Source organism: Tenrec ecaudatus, chromosome 3 (assembly GCF_050624435.1).
Source record: "Tenrec ecaudatus isolate mTenEca1 chromosome 3, mTenEca1.hap1, whole genome shotgun sequence".
NCBI classification, from domain to species: domain Eukaryota; kingdom Metazoa; phylum Chordata; class Mammalia; order Afrosoricida; family Tenrecidae; genus Tenrec; species Tenrec ecaudatus.
The window spans coordinates 114835222-114855747 of record NC_134532.1 but is presented as its reverse complement, the minus strand read 5'-3'; the positions used below and the strand labels follow the sequence as shown (position 1 = coordinate 114855747).

The 20526-nt window shown below is 40.8% G+C and overlaps 1 protein-coding gene across 2 annotated transcripts in view; it reads left to right on the top strand.

Moving 5' to 3' along the window:
• Positions 1 to 17495, top strand: part of AIMP1 (aminoacyl tRNA synthetase complex interacting multifunctional protein 1) — a 29320-nt gene extending 11825 nt beyond the window's left edge. For both annotated transcript variants that reach the window (XM_075543959.1, XM_075543958.1), the window contains 3 exons: positions 3073 to 3287; positions 5203 to 5371; positions 17257 to 17495. In XM_075543959.1, the coding sequence (XP_075400074.1) occupies positions 3073 to 3287; positions 5203 to 5371; positions 17257 to 17423 (551 nt within the window). In that variant the 3' untranslated portion in view covers positions 17424 to 17495. The remainder of the gene's footprint in view (positions 1 to 3072; positions 3288 to 5202; positions 5372 to 17256) is intronic.
• Positions 17496 to 20526: the final 3031 nt, after the last annotated feature.

Here is a 20526-nt window from a genome sequence, read left to right as displayed (position 1 = left end):
CTATTTTTGGCAGATAACAACAATATTTTGGATTAAAATGAATGAGAAAGCTCAAACTTTATGAGCATTTTATTTCTAAATTGTATTGCAAGTCTAGCGTTCTGTTCATGAAGATTTTCATTTGGAATTTCCTGGCATGTATTTTATTTTGAATGGTGGTCTTTTGGCTTGATTTGCCCAGGAATGACTACTTAAATCCACACGCAAACTATGTAGTTGAGTTTCTGATTTGGGTCTGGCATTAATTACAGACTTCCTACATTTAATTTCACAGCAGGTCATTGAATATCGGTGATTGTGCTTATGTTACAAATAAGGAATCTGAGTGTTAATGGATTTTAGGAATTCGTCCAAGATAGCTCCTGAAGAAGTAGCAGAGACAGGATTTAAATCTAAATTTCATTTGCTATACAACTCATGACTAAATAGGACCCCTTGATCACTGTAGTTATATTTTTATGGGGGAAAGTTTTAACGAGAATTAGAAGTAGCACATCATTCATTGTAGTGATTTCAGGAACAAATCCTTCAAATTTTCTTACTTGGGATTGTAGACCCAGAATTTTCTTTAGTGGCTTATGGGAAAGAGTCCTCAACAGGGTAGAATTGTTAAGTCTTATAGCTGAATGTAGAAACAGGACAATTGTGAAGACACTATGATTGTTTGATTATTTTGATCTAATGTTTTACTGAGTAACTTCAAGGGTTGACCATACCAAGGAGTCTGAGACTGAAAGAGAAGGCAAAAGGGGGATTTATTTCATTTTATTTGATTTTCAAATACCAGCAGGACAAGAAATTTCTGAATGATCATTCTTAAGGTATATGTAGGTTGAATGGATGTCCTATATATAAAGATTCTAACATCAATTTAAATAAACTTTGCTGAGTTTTGCTAATTATGCTTCACAACTTTTTTCCGAAGATGTGAATTTGGTGTATACTTAGGTAGATTTACTGTATAGACCTGTTGCAGGCTGCATACATTAGGACATGTCTTCGCCTTAGCAGAGAGCTGCTGCAGACTGTATATATTTGGAGGTACCCTGACCCAAGTTCAACTCAAAGCATATACCCCAGAAAATATGATCCCATTTTTGACAGAATAGTATATTGTTTTCATAAGCTGTTACTTGGAAATTGTATATAATCTATCATTTGGTTCTCATTTTTGTGTTTCTAATCAAATACGGCAAAGCAAAGTGTTACATGGCTGTTTAAGGGATTGCTTGGGAATTAAAGAAATATTAGGAAATACACATAAGGACTATAATCTTTTATAGATATTCTTACAGTTTTAACAAACTCGCTTTCCATGTTAATATGACTTCTTACCTCTTATTAATACTGAATTTATAATTTCATGTATTGAATATTTTCTATAGGCTGGGTACGATTCCTGGTTGGTGTAAACAGTTTGTTTTTGGCTATGATTGAAGATTTGTTAGCTCACATGCTACCTACTACCATGACGAAAGGAAGACCTTACAATTTACTTCTATTAGATCGTTGCTCTGGGGTGCTTTTGAATTGATTTTTGACTCACACAAACCCATGTGACAAAGCAGAACTGCCGACAGGGCTTCCCAGCTGTAATCTTTGCATGAGCAGATCTCCAGGTCTTCCCGCCGAGCACGGGGTGGGTTGAAGCCACCCCCTTCCTGTTAGTTGCCGAGGGCTGGACCAGTGTGCTCCTAGGTCTCCTTCCCACAACATGGAAACCGTGACAACTCAATGGGGCGCATTTCAACTCTGACACTTTGTGGTTGCTATAAGTTGGAAGTGATTTCATGGCACTTGGTGATGGGGGAAAGTGCTTGCTTTATGTGCTCAGTATGAAGGAGTCAACTCCTTCATATAAATTTTATAGAGATCTTTGCCGGTGCCATTGGGTAAGTGTTGGACTCTTAACCACAAGTTGGTGGTTCAGATCCACCAGGTGGTCCACAGGAGAGAGATGGGAACATCGGCTCCCACAGAGCTTCACAGCCTCAGATCCTCCTCAGAGCATCACTGCCTTCAGCCACAGGCTCTCTAGAGAAGCAAAACCATTGTCATCACGAAGTGCTGCGTCAGCTTGATTGTACCTATAGAAAGATTCTGGAGGAAGGCAACCTCTCACTCAAAATTCTATTCTTAATAAATTTAAAATATTAAAAATGAAATAAAATATTCTTCTTTCAAATAGATGATGTGGACAAATCTGACATTTCTACTTATTGATTTTTTCCTTGGGGAATCTGAGATATAGACAAATTCATTGTATATGTGTGTGTGTGTGTGTGTGTGTGTGTGTGTGTGTGTATGTGTGTGTGTTTATATAACTATGTAGAGAAACATTTAATCAATGGAATTATATTCTTTTTTATTCCTTAATTGGCTATTGATAATGCTTTTCTCCATAAATAATAGATGTTTCACCCCCTGAAGAATCACAGCACAAGATTTTAAAGGCTTTTCTAGAGCTCTGTTAAATGCATTTTTTTTCTGTAAAGGGTTGTTTTGTAAATATATTAGTGTTCATTGTAACAATTGTTCACCTGTGCTATCCTGTAGTAACCACCATAGGCAGTGTGTAAACTAAAAAGCCTGATTGTGTTAGAGCAAAACCTTATGTACAGAAATAGGGAACAGGCTGGAGTTGGCCCATTCATCATAATTTGCCAGTTGAGTTCTCTGTTTTTCACTAGAAGTAAACGGTTATTCAGTGGAAAGTAGGTAAGAAATAATTTTAGTTGTTATGATTTAGATAGTACTTTCCTCTGCTTCGGTTACTTAAATGAAGGTCAGAGGCAAACTATTTTCCAACATCTTAAATATAAATCCCACAGGTTTTTGTAGCTTTGTTGTTTTTACTTGCACTCAAGTGGATTACAGTCCCTGGCACTGCGTGTGCAGAGTGGAACAGCTCCATGGGGATTTCAGAGATGTTTGGAAGAAGATCACCAGGCCTGTCCCCATGGTACCTCTGTGTGTTTGAACCCTTTGACTAGTGGTCCAGTGCTTGACCATTTGTACACCTATGTTGTTGGTGTATTTCTGATGCTTACTTATATGCAAATATATTTGTAGGTGAGAAGAAAGAGAAAAAGCAGCAGCAGTCAGAACCAGCAAGTGCTGATTCAAAGCCAGTCGATGTTTCCCGCCTGGATCTTCGGATTGGTTGTATCACCACTGCCAAAAAGCATCCTGATGCAGATTCTTTGTATGTCGAAGAAGTCGATGTGGGAGAATCCGTACCGAGAACAGTTGTCAGTGGCCTGGTGAATCACGTTCCCCTTGAACAGGTATTCTGCACACAACTGCTGTCAAGGAGCGGTGAAAACCTGAATGAGCAACACTCGGATGGCAGACTGACGGGAAACCAAACTAAAACTTCTGTGGAATCTAGTGCCTTGGGTGGGGGTTCAGGGTCCTGGCTTTATTTCTGCCTCCCAGCTTGTTGTGTGGTCCTTGGCCCTTACGTACTGACAGGTGGCCATTCTAACAACAGCACTAGGTGTCTGTCCTCCTGGAGCAGCAGAGGAAGAAAGAGAGAAATGGGAGGAAGATGGAGAAGATGCGGCTCATTTTGTCTCCATCAGCAGCTGCTTCCCTTACCATGAGACCAGAAAGCTGGATGGCTCCCTGCTACAATTAGTAACAAAAATTGACCAAGAGTTCTGAAGCAGAATAATTGGGACCTAAAAAGGAAAAATGTATTCTTTTCTCGGTTGTTACGTAAACGCTGTGGTTTTGCTTTTAGTGGGAAATGACATATACAAGGACTCAAACTGGATATTTTTAAAGATATCTGTTTAAACTTTTTTATAAAACAACCTTATCACCTTCACAGTACTCTCCATTACACTTAATACATTTGTCAAATCTGTGAGTCCATTCATGGAAACATTTTTCAAACGCATCTGTGTGGATGGCTGACAGCAGCACCTCCATTTTTTTCTTCACCTCTTCTGTGTTGGCAGATCTCTGTCCTTCCATGTTCTTCTTCATTCGCGGAAACAAGGGCCAAGGGAAGCATGCTGGTTTTTTTCCAAAAACTGGTGCACTGAGATGGCTGTGTGTGCGAGTACATTGTCATGGTAGTAAAACCAGTCCCCTGCCTGCCACATATCAGGCCTTTTTTGCCTCACACTGTTACATAATCTTTTCAAAACCTCTAAATAGAAAGCTTGATGAACCGGGAAAGAGACTGACTGTATAACTAACTATGCATTGCCATTGCTAGTAAATAGCAACTACAATTCAAAACCACGTCTGTTATACTTGGTAATGTTTCACTTACTTTTTCAGTAAATAATTCAGATACCTGTTGAATCAATGGTGCAGAGGCTGTACCTGACTTCCGCTGGCTTCCCTGTTCCCATGGGACAGAGGTTAGGCATGCCTTCATCTCCCGTTCTTTACCTATTCTAATACTAACCATTCCTCCTACCACACTACTTCTTTGGTGGGTTTGATAATTCCTTAAAGGGGCTACACAGTACTGGATAAAATTCACAATTCTGGAGGTTTATTAGGAAGTTAACCAGTTACCATTCATTGGGATCAGTAAATGGTAAAGATACAATTATTGCTCCACAACAATACCTCTCCTCAGTGATTGGTCAAGTCTCTCTCCCGTTATCAGCCTCTCAGCAGATGGTTCCCCCTGGCCTGCGCCTCTGTAACCAGGAGCCAGCCCACTTGTCACTGCCTCACAGTGTCATAGGCTTGGTGCTGCACCTCTGTTCTGTCCCACGATCTCCATGCTGCCTCCTCCGGTACTTCTGGTCTTGTGGGTCTCCGCTGTTTCAGGCATATTTCACATGTGTTCCACTTCTAACGATCCTGGGATTTCGCTCGCAGGACAGCTCATCTTTATGGCCAAGGGAGTGGCAACTAAAACCAGTCCCTCAATTTTTGGTGCCACAGAGAGCCTATTTACGTAGTTCTACCTAATCATTTGGAGCCATGGAGACATGAGCCATAGTAAGAAATTTCACACCACCACAACTATGCCTTTTAAACTATAGTGTATTGGCAGCTTAGGAAATGTTTGTTCTCATGTTTAAAACATCAAAACAAAAATAAGATACTTTAGACATACAAAATAAATTTACAAAAGATTCAAACAATTGTTGTTTAACTCAGATTTACTTTAATGCATTCTAGATGTTAGATATTTAAATATTTATAATTGCCCATTGATGTTTCACTCAGATGCAAAATCGGATGGTGATTTTACTCTGTAATCTGAAACCTGCAAAGATGAGGGGAGTGGTGTCGCAAGCAATGGTGATGTGTGCGAGCTCCCCGGAGAAAGTGGAAATCTTGGCTCCTCCTAAAGGGTCTGTTCCTGGAGACAGAATTACTTTTGATACTTTTCCTGGTGAGTATTTATTAGTCATTATCTTACATTGTATGAGAATCATTGTCCCAAAGCCGTGCTTATAATAGGGTTGAAATACATCTCATGTGTGAATCACTATGAATGTTTAGTAAGGTTAGTTTCAGATGTCACTTACTGAGCGTATGCATCAAAGCACCTTCCTATCCACAGATGCACACATGACAAACTATCTGAGAGATTCTGTGGCCCAGAAGTAACTTGAGCATTTCCGTTTAAGCTGCAGATAATCTCAGAAGGCAACACAGAAAGACACGGAGATGAAAAGTTCATTCCCAGGGGAAAGTCGCGCTGGTCTCCACTGTTCCTGTGCTTTAAACCGATTTTAGTACAAGGAGAAAAACGTTTAAGTTGAAAGTCACATTTACTCTAGTAGCCTAAAGGGAAGCTTCAGTCCACGCTCTTTCTCCAGTAGGAATGCTCCTCAGACAGATGAGGCTAATGCGTGAGAACACTTTTTAAAATAGGTCTTTGAAGACGAAAGGAAAGGATGCCTGACAGATGTAGAGTAAATACTTCCTAAAAGTGGGGAGGACTGCATAAGAGGAGAAACAGAAATTAGAAGACTACTTTTATTTAAGAAATGTTTTCTTTGACTAGAATAATGTGGAAAGCAAAAATAAGAGTTAAAAGTAGAATCAAGTGTCAGAACTGATTTGGAGGCATATTTATGTAAATAATTGCCTTGTAATTAAAAGACAAGTATGGTGAGCTTGCATAGGCAGGTTTTTAAAAATATCCTTTGAGTTTGCATACTGCTTAAGCATGCGGTTGCTAATCAGAAGATTAGGGTTCATATGCCCCAGGGGGATGATCAATAAGATTCTCAACTATAAATTAACAGATAAAAAACAAGCAAAACAAAAACATAGATCCAGGAATGGGTTTGGGGCGCCCACTAAATCCTAGCTCCAACTTAAGAATAATTAATTCTCAGGAAGAGAACAGCAGAAGATAATGGGTGCTATAGCAGAATTTAGCGAGGAAATTAGATGGTGCCTAGCTATCAGACAGTGTCTGGGGTCTTAAAGACTTGTCTCCAAGCAAGTAGCCATCAAAGTGAGATGTCAGCTAGGTCCACACAGAGGAAGCCCCGCTATCGTCAGTCACTGAAGGATTGTAAATCATATAGCTAAAGGAGGGATTAGTATCAGAACCTAAATTGTGAGAATCCGAATTGCAGAAGGCTGACATGGGAGCTCAAGATATATTTTTGGGGACTCTATAGGAAATAAGCCTGCGGTGATCTCCCCTACCCATAATTCAGGTATAGGAAAAAAGTGGTTACCAAATAAGAATCCATTGGAGAGATGAGTATATAAAAGATCAAAGGGATAAACCTGACTTGAACAGTTAAAAAACTTTGTCAGTTGACTGATGCACGCTGGACCTGATCGGTTTTCAACATTTTCTGTGTTTTTGTTTTGTTTGTTGTGTTTGGGTTTGGTTTGTTCATTTAGGATGTATCTGAGAGGTGTTAGGTCATTGAGGGTCACCCTTTTGAGGTGTGTTACATGTCTTTCTGTTTGTCATTGTGTAAAACCCACGGTTAATGAGCCTGAAGGGAGTAGTACGTCGAATAAGGCTTTGGCGGGGTAGGATGTGGGAGTAAATGGGAGATGATGTCCAGGAAGCAAAGGAATGTTTGAAGACTGATTGTGATGGCAATTGTACAATTGCTTCATGTTATTGAACTGTGGAATGATAAGATGTGTGTATTAACTCCCAATTAATAATAAAATAAGTGTATAAAGATTTTAAAGTTCAAATCCACCAGCCACTCCCAGATACAGCAATCTACTTTTAAGACTATCCCATTGTTCAGGTTGATTCTGATTCTTAACAACCCTATAAGCTTATATGAGAGGCTTTCAGAAAATTTTGTGGGAAATTGAATTTAAAAATTTATGAAAACTTTGCATGGACCTTTTGAAATTTGTTGTAGTGCTGAGTAGAGCTGCTCCATAGATGTCCTGGCCTGTAATTTCTGAGAAGCATAGTGGTACATCTTTTTATTTCAGAGCAGCTAGTGGTTTGCAGTCCTTTATCTTTTGGGTAGCAGTTGACTCTTTAATCACTGTTACCAGAGCTCCTTCCAGAAAATTTGCAGCCTTGGAAACTTTTATGGGGCAGTTCAACTGTGTCCATAGGTTTGCTATGAGGCAGAATTGACTTAGTGATAATGTGTTTGCTTTTTAGTATATTTAGCCAGTATTACAACATGAAACAGTTTAACACTGGATTAATTAGATAGAAAAGATGAAGGTAAATAAATGTACTTCTATTTTTTAAAAACCTGTTTTATCACATAGACAAAGTATTTTACCTTCTCCATAAAAGACTCTCCTCCACTTAAAAGTTATAAAAACATTTTTAACTTGTTTCAATTTCCTAATAAAATATTTTTTTACCATTAAACAAAAATCATATGAAAGCCTGGGTTAATTCTTTAAAATTTACCTACTCCTCTCACAATCAAAAGTAGACTAATCTAAAAATGGAATGTTTTCGCTTGGCCATGACTGAATGCATGTGTATGTTGTGAACCCCTTAGTCACCAGGGAACCATAAAGGCATGTCTTCTTAAGAACCTGTTTTTTGTTCATTGGATTCGGGTGAAATCCCAGTCTAAATAATCTCTCAGAGAAACCTGATGGATGGCTTTAGGTGATAATGTCACACGTTGTTGTTGACTCTCGGTTCTCTCACAGAGCAGAGTAGACCTGCCATCAGATACTTGCTCATGTTCCCAAGGGTAGCAGGACTGCTGAACAAAACTACTTTGGGGAAACGTTACCCCATTGATTTCCAAGCCCTCATCATGCCCCGTCTTTGACTCCTCAAACTTAGAAAATATTTCAAAGCAACATACTCTGGTTCCCTTAAGTATCCTGAAACTACTGTTTGGAGGTGGTATATATTGAACAAAACAGAATTCCTCAGGATTATAGGGATGAAAACAGAGCCTTCCAAAGAGCATAGGCCTAGATGGAAGGTAAACAGGGAAACAGTGGCTTCCTGTTTTCATTGTTAAAGCTTTCTATGATTGTATAGCAAGACTTGTTATCTTCATAACTTAACATAGCAGTACCGGATGCTTTACCATTTCCATGCGCATTACTGTGTTGGAGAACATTGTTTTGACTCTTGTGTCAGTCCGTCTCATCGAGGATTCGCATCGTTTTCCTTGACCCTCTACTGGCTTACATATTGAGCTGCTAACCACAGGTCAGTGGTTGAAACTCATGAGCCACTCCGCCGGAGAACATGAGGTTGACTGCACCTGTAAAGATTTTTAAAGTTTTGGAGATCCTGAGCCAGCAGTGGGGTTTGGGTTTTCTACTTTACCCACCATCATCACGTTTTCTAGACCTTGGTCTTTCCTGATAGTGTGTCCAAGGTAAAATGAGAGCAAATCTTGCTATCCTCTCTGAGGAGAATTCTGGTTGTATTCCCTTTAAAACTGCCGTGTCCGTTCTGCTGGCAGTCCAGGGCGTATTTCCTCTCTGTGAGGAGAATTCTGGCTGTATTCCTTTTAGAACCGCCGTGTCCGTTCTGCTGGCAGTCCAGGGCGTATTTCCTCTCTGTGAGGAGAATTCTGGCTGTATTCCTTTTAGAACCGCCGTGTCCGTTCTGCTGGCAGTCCCGGGCATGCTGGGATCCTTCCGTTCTGCTGGCAGTCCCGGGCATGTTGGGATCCTTTGCCACCACCACAGGTCAAATGTATAAGATGAACACGTTTATCTTTCATTTTAATCGCCTAGTTTTCTCATGCATGTGAGTCACTTTTAACTCTATTTTTTCTCACACTACATCTTCTTCTTCTGATATTCCTGTGTACTCTCCCTGCTGAACGTTTGTGGAATAATTCTCATCCTGTCCACACCCCCCCCCCCCCCCGGGCCCAGGCACTGACATCCACATACTGAAAGGTGGAAAAGCACCTCAGCTGATCTCTGCCCTTGCCTTGGCGCTTCTTCATGCTGGTTCCCCGGCATCTGGCCACTGGTGCTTTGAATGTACGCTTCAGATTATATTCTCCTGCGCTCAAAGCCCTTCACAAGCTTTGCATTTCACCCAGAGCCTTTACATGGGCGTGGGAGCCTACAGGATCTGGCCTCCTGTTACCGCAATAACCATATTTGTTTCATGTCTATTGCTTGCTCGATATGATTGAAGTACTGGCTTCCCCACACGTCACTACCTGCCATACTCCCCCAGTCTCTTCAGATCTTATTAAATGGCACCTTTTTTCCCTTTATTTCTTCCAAAGCACTTGCCACTATAAGATAGAACGTATGTTTGATAGAGGAGCCCGGGTGGTGTAGTACTTACTTTTTGGCCTGCAATCTGCATGGTTGGCAATGTAAAACCAGCAGCAGCTCTGTGAGAGAACGACTGGTCTTTCTACACTCTTACAAACCTTCAAGGGGCCGCTATGAGTCAGCATTGACTCGATGGCAGTGAGTTTATTTTTGTTTTGTTTACCCTGAAATGTAGCCAAAGGTTTTTCTTACTTTTTGCGTTCATCGCAAGAAGGGTAAGACGGAAAGTCCTGTGGTGAGATGAGATTGCTTGATGGTCCCTGCCTTCCATAGTCTTTGTAACTCGTACCAAATGACTGGGCGGACCATGTGAATGGGTTGTATACAGTGCTAATCCAGAAAGAAGATCTAGGTGTGAACCCTGTTACTGGACCCTGAAATCTCTTCCATCTAGGAAAGCATTGAGACACTAGAGATCACGGAAGAACAGGGAGAAGTGGCAACAGCAGCGGCCCGCGCGCTAGATGATGGAGCAGGCTTTCTGACCCATGACGCCAGTAAAGCCCAGGGCCTTGGGGAAGGAGGCTTACTAGCAGAAGAGGAGTTAGGTCCCTACCTGAGGGAGACAGTCTGCTTACCCATGGAGCTAGAGCCTAGGGCCTGCAGTGGGAGGTTAATGGTGAAGTATTATGCTGTGCTACAAATGACAAAGTCAGCAGTTTGAAACCACCAGTCACTCCACAGGAGAAGACAAGGCTTTCTAACTCCCATAAAAAGGTACAGGCTCAACTAAAAAGGGAGTGGAGAGAGGAAAGGGGAAAGAAAAAAAATATGTAATGGAGGAATAGGGCACTGATCCACCCAAGGGGAGGGTATTGTTTGTGTCTCCACAGGGAAAGAGGGACCAGATATAAAGCCAGTGCCAGACAAATGCAGTGTGCAGGCAAGGAGTGGGGAGCCACTGGAGGGACCTGGGGCCTCGGCCCCCATACCAGCTATGTGGACAACTTGCCCTCCCCGCAGAAGAATTTACTTGAGAGGATGGCACTGAAGCTGTAGCTAGGGGAGAGGGGCATGTTTGATCAGAGCGAATGGGAGCAAATGAAGGGAGAGGAAGAGAGAGTGAAGCACATTCTGGCCCATCAGGCCTGGAGGACAATATCCCCGCTCTGAACAGCCAATGGACAGAGTGGACAATGTGGCTGATCCCACTATGAGACACGCCATCCCTTGATGGCCCAGGGCCCTAAGGGGGACAACACTGGAGACTCAGGGTTGGGACTGGCCCAGACTGACCCTGTGACACCGAGACAAACCTCTAAAAGTGCACAGCAGAGCAACCCCGCGGGAGAGCAGGGAGCCCCGAGGGAGTACAAAGGACAGACTCTGGGGCCAGAGCATGGTACCCCATTGGACATGACCGAAGGACATGCCTAGAGATCAAAAATCAGACCTTGATCTATTTACAGGTTTTTCTTTTTAAAATTTTTTTCTTTTAATTAATTTATTCTTCTATGGGTAATTATCCTTTTTTGTTGTCATTGCTGTGTTCTCACTCATCGCCTGTCTTCCTATGGCTTGATTTTTGGTGCATATTATTAGATAGACTGGGTGAATAGTCTGGAAGAGAAAACAACGGGACCAATGGTTCCGGGGGGACACAGGAGAGGGGGAGGAGGGTGTAAGGAGGTGGTGCTGACCAACCCAGCGAGAAGGGAGCAACAAGTGATCCAAAATGAGTGGCAAAGAGGGTGTGAGAGGCCTGGTAGGGATTCAGCAGGGGCATGGTAACTGAGAGAAATTACTGAAACCCAAATGAAGGCTGAGCATGATAGTAGGACAAGAGGAAAGTTAAAGGAAATAGAGGAAAGAACTAGGTGACAAAGGGTATTTACAGAGGTCTAAAGACTGGAATGTACATATATAAATATATTTATATAAGTGTGGGGAAACAGATCTATTTGCATATATTTATAGGTTTAGTATTAAGGCAGCAGATGGACATTGGGCCTCCACTCAAGCACTTACTCAGTGCAAGAACACGTTCTATTAGATTGGCATTCCAGAATGCATACCTTCCCTACACGATTGCTGAAGAAAAATGTGGGCATAGCAAATGTGGTGAAGAAAGCTCACAGTGCCTGGCTAACAAAAGATATAGCATCTGGGGTCTTAAAGGCTTGAAGATAAACAAGCGGCCATCTAGCTTAGAAGCATCAAAGCCCACATGGAAGAAGCACACCAGCCTGTCTGACCACGAGGTGTAGTAGGGACTAGTTATCAGACATCAAAGACCTAAAAACCATACCAGTGGGTGCCCACCTTCCTGATACAATCAATGAAGACAAACGTGTGCATAGCAAATGTGGTGAAGAAAACTGATGGTGCCTGACTATCAAAAGATATAACGTCTGGGGTCTTAAAGGCTTGAAGATAATCAAGTGGCCATCTAGTTCAGAAGCAACAAAGCCCACATGGAAGAAACACGCCAGCGTGTGTGACCACAAACTGTCAAAGGAATCATGTATCAAGCATCAAGGAACAAAAAATCATATCATTGTAAATGTGGGTGAGTGCAGAGTGGAGCCTCAAAGCCCATCAGTAGCCAATCAGACACTCCCTTACTGAAGGGTTGTGGGGAGGAGATGAGCCAGTCAGGGTGCAGGGTAGCAACGATGAAAGATATAACTTTCCTCTAGTTCTTAAATGCCTCTCCTCCCCCCCCCCCCATCATGATCCCAATTCTACCTTACAAATCTGGCTAGACCAGAGGATGTATATTGATACAGATAGCAACTGGAAACACAGGAATCCAGGACAGATGACTCGTCCAGAACCAGTGATGAGAGTGGCGATGCCTGGAGGGTAGAGGGAATGTGGGGTAGAATGGGGGAACTGATTACAAAAACCTACGTATAGCCTCCTCCCTGGGGCATGGACAGCAGAGAAGAGGGCGGGGGGAGATGTCGGCCATTGTAACATATGACAAAATAATAATTAAGAAATATGAAGGGTTCATGAGGTACAGGGCAGTGGTGAAGGAGGGGAAAATGAGCAGCTGATATTAAGGGATCAAGTAGAAGGCAAATGTTTTGAGAATGATGATGGCAACAAATGTACATAAGTGCTTGACACAATGGATGTATGTATGGATTGTGACAAGAATTGTACAAGCCCCAATAAAATGATTTTTCTTTTAAGTGACACAGGCTCAGAAAATCTCAGGGGCAGTTCTACCCTGCCATACAGGGTTGCTATGAGTCAAAATTGAATGGATGGCAGTGAAAGGAGTCTTGTAACACTTGCCTGAGCCGGGCTGAAGACGAGGGGCTGCATGACCGAGGGACTGAGGCCCAGGAGTGCCTGTGCTGTTGAGGAGTAGGCACTGCTAACTAAAGAACTGTGCCGTCAACATTTCTGACCCTGAATGTTAACGTCCCTAATATCTCCATAATTGCGATCATCATATACATTCTGTATGGCCATTGCAATGGATCATCAAACCCAGCAGAAAAGTGAGGTGCAGTGCGAGGAGCAGGTGGTGTCGGAATAGGCAAAGAAGGTGGAAATGAATGGCATGCCAGACCCCTGCCTTAAAGGAATCTGCCTTGGACTGATGGGGATGGGGATTCTCCTCCAGCCCCACTAGTGAAACCAAAACTGCGGGAACTCATACATGTCCCCACTGCATCTCCAAACCTTTTTGAAACAAAACTATTAGATGGTAAAGCTGCTGCTTTTTTTTCCATTCATTTTGCATATGTTTGAAATGAACTTGTATGTCACTAAAGACCAGCAAGTCCACTTCAGTTTTACTTTTCCTCCTTTTAGCCGCTCAAACCATTATTTAGATCCAAGGGGTAGAGCATCGGGAGGATTTTTAAGGCCGCGGGCCTTCACTCTCGTTTTTTATTGTTGCTTTATTTTTAAAGAAGCACATCTGGGTAGTTGTATATCCCATCTCAACAAGTGAAATCAGTCGTGATATCATGTGTTGCCCTCCCACAAACACACACACACTATAAATGTGGTTCTCCTTTACTTATTTCCCCTTCCGGCTTTCTGCCCTCCTTCTGTGATCTCCTATCCCACCCCTGTCCCTGCCCATCTGTCTGTCCTTAGCCTCCTGGTAGTCCTCAAAAACTTATCTTTTGGTGTATAAACCACTTTTCTTTTTATTTGTTTTTCCTTTTAGCAGTGGTGTCAGTAAATATATTCTCTTTAACTTTGCTAAACATAGTATTCCCTAGTGTCCATTACAGTGTTTGAGTCATGTTTTATATTGATGCATAATATTCCAGATGATGAATGTACCAGAATTTGTGTATCCACTCCTGTAATTACGCTCTTGGGTCGTACCCATGTTTTTGTGGTTATGGAGATGGCTGCAGCAACCTAGGTGTGCACATGAAAGCTATCGTTTCTTGGCAAACATTCCATCTAGGTTATGCACTTCTGGAGTGACGTTCTCATCTCTCTAACCTTCCTCGAAGAACTCTGGGTTCTTCGAGACACACCACATTAAAGCATCAGTTTTGAATTTTTGAGGGATGCACATTGTTCCCTTGAAAGGTTCTTTGAGTTTGGGGAACAAAAATATGAAGGTAGATAGGGTCCTCATTACAGTTTTCAGCTTTCTACAATGCCGAGCAAGTACAGCCAGAATGCTCCTTAGAAGGAAGGCAGGCAAACCTGTGTGGACTTTGGACATGCTGTTGGGAGAGATCAGTCCATGGAGAAGGACATTGTGCTGGCTAAATTGGAAGAGCAGGGAAAAGAAGAGGCTTTCAGCAAGCCGGACTGCGCAGTGGCAGCGACAGCGGTCTTGAGGACGCGGGGTCGGCGGCAGTGTTTTACCTGCTGTCCAGAGGGTCAGAGTGCCCTGGTGGGATGGAAATGGTGGATTACCGAGATAACTTGTTTGCAGACCTCCCCTGAAGAAAGCGACAGTAAGCCTGTGCAAGCGTGAACTGCCACCCTGAAGGCAATACTGCCTTACTTATCCCTCAACAACGCTTGGCTTAGTGTTGGCTCATAATCAGTTCATCAGTGAATAAATAGAGACACACTAGTAAAATACTAAGGGGAAAAATGAACCCCCTGTATTGGGGAATACTGTGTGTTGTTATTGGTTAAGGTCTTGGCGGCTACCCAAAATGACGGCAGTTTGAATTCTTCAGCCACTTCGAGGGGGAAAGCCCCTGGCAACACGCGTCCATATATTTCAACTTGGGAAGGCCTGTGGGACAGGTCTACTCTGTTGGATGGTTCACTGTGATTTGAGAATAAAGAGAATGTCATCTCTCGTTATCTCTGAGATCGTCAGATTTTGACATTACTTGAGTCCATGGAGGCGTGCTTTGGAGACATTGCACGGTCAGTTCCAGACTACTGCAACGATGTTGGTACAGTCCTGGTGGTGTAGTGGGTTAGAAATTGGGCTTCTAGCAAGAAGGCTGGTAGTTCAAACCCACCAGCTACCCCAATTTCCTCTCCTGTAAAGGTAGGCAGTGTCAGAAACGCAAACGGGCTGCTCTACCCAGTATCACAGGGTTGCCGGGAGTCAGAATCGACTTGAGAGCATTGCTAGAGAATTTATGCAGTCTCCTAAGTGTGCTGAAATAGCATTATAAAAAGTTTGAAATATAACAATTACCAGAGTTTAACAAAGACATGGAGTGAGCTTGAAGATGAAAAACCAACACCAGTGGACTCGCTCATTATACAATTGCCCCACACCTTCAATTGTTAAAACAATATCTGCAAAGAAGTATCGTGTAAAATTAATAAACCTTGACTTTACAGCGTTGTCAACCATAGCAATTTTTTTAAACTGTAATAGCTATTATATAGTTCTAAGATTCACTTAGTAAAACAATGTATCTGAGTTAATACTTGGTTAATTATGGCTCTGCCAGATATCAGGGAAGTTGGTGATTCATAAGCATTTCGTGCAAAAGGCCTAAAACAGTGAAGTTTCTGGTTCTTGATTCAGACCTATGAATGTTTAGACCTCTGGAGTTTATAATAATTGTTTTATAGGCCTTATATGCTAAAAAAAAGATCCCTTTTGAAACTTGGACTTTCCTGGACTTTGTTTTCTCTAAGCTATTGCATATTCCAATTATGATTTATTTAGAATGAGTTAGCATAAAATAACTTCTACGTGAATAATTGTCTTACACCATGATTTCCAAATGATGATTGGGACATGCTTAGAGTTTCAGAGGTTCTGCAATTTTCGTTTTAAGAAATTTTATTGATATCTACAATGACCTCTTTACGTGTTACTGTATTAAAGGGTCGCGGCATTAGGAAGGTTGAGAACCACTGATCTGGAAGGTTTATTCTATTTAAAGGATGCTTCAAAACGTTTGTGGAAAAATTCTATTGCTTATTTCCATTTTTCCAGTAACTTTTTGAACCTCTCCTCATTTATTTACTGAATTATACTCTAGTAATATTCTTTCTATAACTCAGTTAAATGATTTTCATTTCAAACCTAATGATTTCATAAGGATTTATTAAAAATGATTTTGATTTAAAACTTGAGGTATTGTTTTTCTTTATTGTTCCATGATTTTGATTTAAAACTTGAGATATATTATTTTTCTTTATTGTTTCATGAACACTTCATTCCAAGTGTTGACCATCCCTTGAGCTTGCTTTATACTTAACTTCATTATCCAGTTCTCCCTTATTAAATAGGTGATTGTATAGTAGTAGTATCTTTGGGCCAAAATCAGATATTTTACTACTTTTATAATGTATCTAACAGGGTATGTGTATTATAAATTGAGAGGGTGGAATCCACATGGGGGGGGGGGTTTGGTTCTTTTCTAAAACATCGTTATTGGGAGACACATTGCAGTAGTAGCAGAGTATGGCTTTATGTGCCAAATCCTAGCTCCATTTCTGAGTACCTTTGACTTTGAGCAACTTAATCTTCTGAACCCCAGTTTTTTCTTTACATTTAAAATTAGAATTGGGAGTTTTGCATGAATTGCATCAGGGTGATTGTGTTAATTGCCTGCAATTGGTATTGGTTTTTACTTGCCACCCCTTGCTTTTCTTCTTAACGGTGAGTAGCCATGTGAGAAAACATAAGTAGTTATCATATTCAGCTAGGTAACCAACATGTAAGCCATTTTTTGGTGTTATTTGAAATCTTTTAATTACCAGAGCAGTAATGCATAAGCTGCTTCTGATGGGCATAAAGGTGTAGCACATGACGCTAGGCTCTCTTATTTAATGCACAACTTTTTGTATGTACTAATACATACCAATTCTGTACTAATACATACCTATTACTGGAAACAAATTATTAGGCTATGCTACCTGCAAGGATGGATTAGAAGGGGTGTGTGTTAGGAGAATGTCCCTAACTTTGTTAGGGGAATGTTAGTAATTATTTCACTTTGTTTTACTATTTGAGACCACGAATTGCTGACATAGAAATAAAATAAATGTTTAAATGTTGATAAGGTAAAAAACTTGGAAATTCTTGCCTGATTATTCACTAGAAACCTCCTTCGAAAATTAAAAAATATGTTTGTGTATTAGCAATATGAAAAAAACATTTTTTTTTCTTTCTTGCAACAGGAGAGCCTGACAAGGAGCTAAATCCTAAGAAGAAAATTTGGGAACAAATCCAGCCTGATCTTTACACAAATGCTGAGTGTGTAGCTACATATAAGGGGGTCCCCTTTGAGGTGAAGGGAAAAGGAGTGTGTAGGGCTCAATCTATGAGCAACAGTGGAATCAAATAAAGTGAAACACTTCAATTACAGACATTACAGAAGAAAGTTTTAATAATAATAAAAATTAATGTGTATGACTTATTCTGGGTATTTTTCTTCTAGACTTGGTTATATTTTTCTTAACTTGCATGTATTGTTTTAAAGTGATTTGGAAGAGCATAACCTTTTAAAAATAATTTAGATGCTTGTCACAATTCTTTTGGGGTGAGGTGTTGGTTAGCAAGTTTTTTTCCTTGTACATTTAGATGACATGAACTAAATTCACATTTAATTTCTTATGTATCAATATGTGATACATGAAATTTCAAGCCCTTGGAATCTTAGTACCCTATATACTCAATTATAAGCTGAACCAAATCTCAGCTGAGGCACCTAATTTTACCACAAAAGTACATTAAAAATGTGCTGAAAAACTCAGCTTATATACGAGTATATACGGTATCATCTCTAACTGTATTACAAATGTCCACTCTGCTTCAAAATGGCATAGACATTTTTGGCAGACTTTTTACCTAATGTTTTGATAGTATTGGGGATTATTTTTACTATCCAACTACTACTATTCTTATTGCCATCAAGTTAATTCTGACTCATAGCAACCTCCCTGTGGGTTTCCAAGACTGAAAACTGCGGGAGTTGAAAGCCCAACCTTTAGTTTCAAATTACCAACCATGCAGATCGCAGTCCAACAGGTAAACCGCTCAGCCATCAGAGCTCCTTTGAAATTTAAAGTACATTAGAATTTCAGGTATCGCAATAAATGGGGAAAACTAGAAAACATGACAATACCATTTACAGTAGTCACCCCAAAAATGTGGTACTCGGGAGTAAACCAGAAAACAAGAGACCGCAATGAAAACTACAAATCATGACTACAGGAAACCAAAAGAGCTACATAAATGGAAGAATATGTTTATAGATAAGAAGACAGCATAAAAGGAGAAGACTACCCAGAGGGACCTGTAAATTTAATACAATGCCAATTCAGTTGCAGAGATCATTCTTTAAAGGAATGGGAACACTGAAAGAAAAGAACTCGGGATGAACAAAGCACTACAAAAGAACAAGGTAGGGGAGTTCTCACTTGTGACCTCAGAATCTGTTACACAGCCACAGTGATCAAAACAGCGTGCTGGTTTAACAGCAAATACATCAACCAGTCGAGTAGAATTGGAAACGCAGAAGTAAATTCATCCAGCTACAGGCAGCTTATTTTTGACAAGTGAAAGACATTAAATGATGGCAAAACTAGATTTACATTTGCAGAAGAATGAAACAGGACCCTACCTCACTCTATATGGGGACAAAAATGAACTCAAGATGGATGAAAGGCCTAAATCTAAAACCTGGAACTCTAAAATACATCAATGAAAATAATAGGGACAGATTTCAGGGTCCTAGTGATGGCATCAACACACTGTCAATCAAAAACATGCACAGTAGAAGCTAAAGTACATGGTTGAACCTCCTAAAAATAAGACACTTCAAAGAGTTCCCCAGAAGTGTAAAAAAAGGAAAACTCATTGGGAGGGAAATTCCAATTACATATTAAATAAGGGACTAATTTCTAAATTCTATAGAAAAGCTCTACAGGAAAAGACAATCCAATTTAAAAAAGGGCAGAGGACATAACCAGCCAATTAACTAAAGACTTTCAGGCTGCCAATACACAAGAAATGAGAGATGCAAATTAAAACACGATAGCACTTCATGCTAGCATTGATGGCAAAAACGCAAGAAAAAACCGCCATTAGGTGGATCCTGACTCGGCAGCCTTACAGGACATAAAAGAACTGCCCCTGGAACTCTTCAGGTGTAAAGCCTCATCTTACTCCTGCAGAGCAGCAGTAGCACTGTGCCACAGAGCAATAACTACTAGAGAGGATGGAGAAAGACTAGTCCACCTAATTCACAATAAAAGAAGTACATGTGTGTGCTAAAGATGTAGAGAGTCAAAGACCAATTTTTCCAGTTGCATAAAATCATTAGCCAATCAAATCAATATAGTCCAGTCAATAATTTCACACCAAAATTTCATTGTCAGTGGCTTCTGACCAGTCATCTGCTATTGAAATATTTCAACAGTAGGAGGTGTTAGTAGATCACAGACTAAATAGCTGGTACGTCCTGATGAGTGAAAAACATTTACCTCGTAACCGCTATACATGTATTATGAACTAAGCAAAAATAAGATCCCTTCCTTCAAGTTATATTCTTATCCATGGTTGGCCTGCCCCCAATAGTGAGTGTGGAGCTTGTCTTATAGTTAAAAATGTCATGGGTATTATTTTGAAGTGAGTCATTTTAGTCAATTTTAACATAAAATTTGAGGTTTTTTTCTTATCTTGCTTTCACAAAGAGGTGCCCATTAAACAGGTTGTTTTAAGGTGTAAACGCCCCTTTTAGACTATCAAAATGAATTAGCAGAAAATAAACACCAACCTTATTAAAATGAACAGGAAGGGTTTCCAGATTCTCAAAAGAGTAACATTAAAGCAGCAACACCCAGTAAGCTTTACAAGATCAGATGCCACATTTATTGTTCTGAGAGCTCACCAACACACCCTGAAGATGTTTCATTAAGGGAAATCGCTACCAGAACTATCAGAGCAGTTTCCCACTGTGTGAATGAGGATAGCTTCATGAGCAACTACTGGCTGAGTACACATTCCTGCTTTAAAAGCTCTTGTAGAGAGAACGTATCCATGTGGAAAATATGGACTTGTTCCATAAATGCAAAAAAAGACACGAACTAATGTATCATTTCTTCCAGTCATTCTTCCAGAGTGCTCTATGAAGAATCCTTTCCTCTTGCTATCATGTCTGAGTGAGGAGAGAAAAAAGGGGTGGGAAGGTGCTAGTACTCTACCACGCAATCTAGGGATGTTCTGGGCTACATTTCTTTTCAGGTAGGAGTTGTGGGGGTCTCCTCTGGATTTTGAAGCAATTTTACATTGGGGAGGAAGATAACCACCAACCATATGTCTGGCATGCATAGAAGAGAGCAATCCAATTGACAATCTGGGCAGCCATCACTCTCCGGATGCTGAGTTCCTTACAGTAATAGGCATCGGTAACTCCAAGGCCTCCACAGGCCACCCAGTGCCTCTGG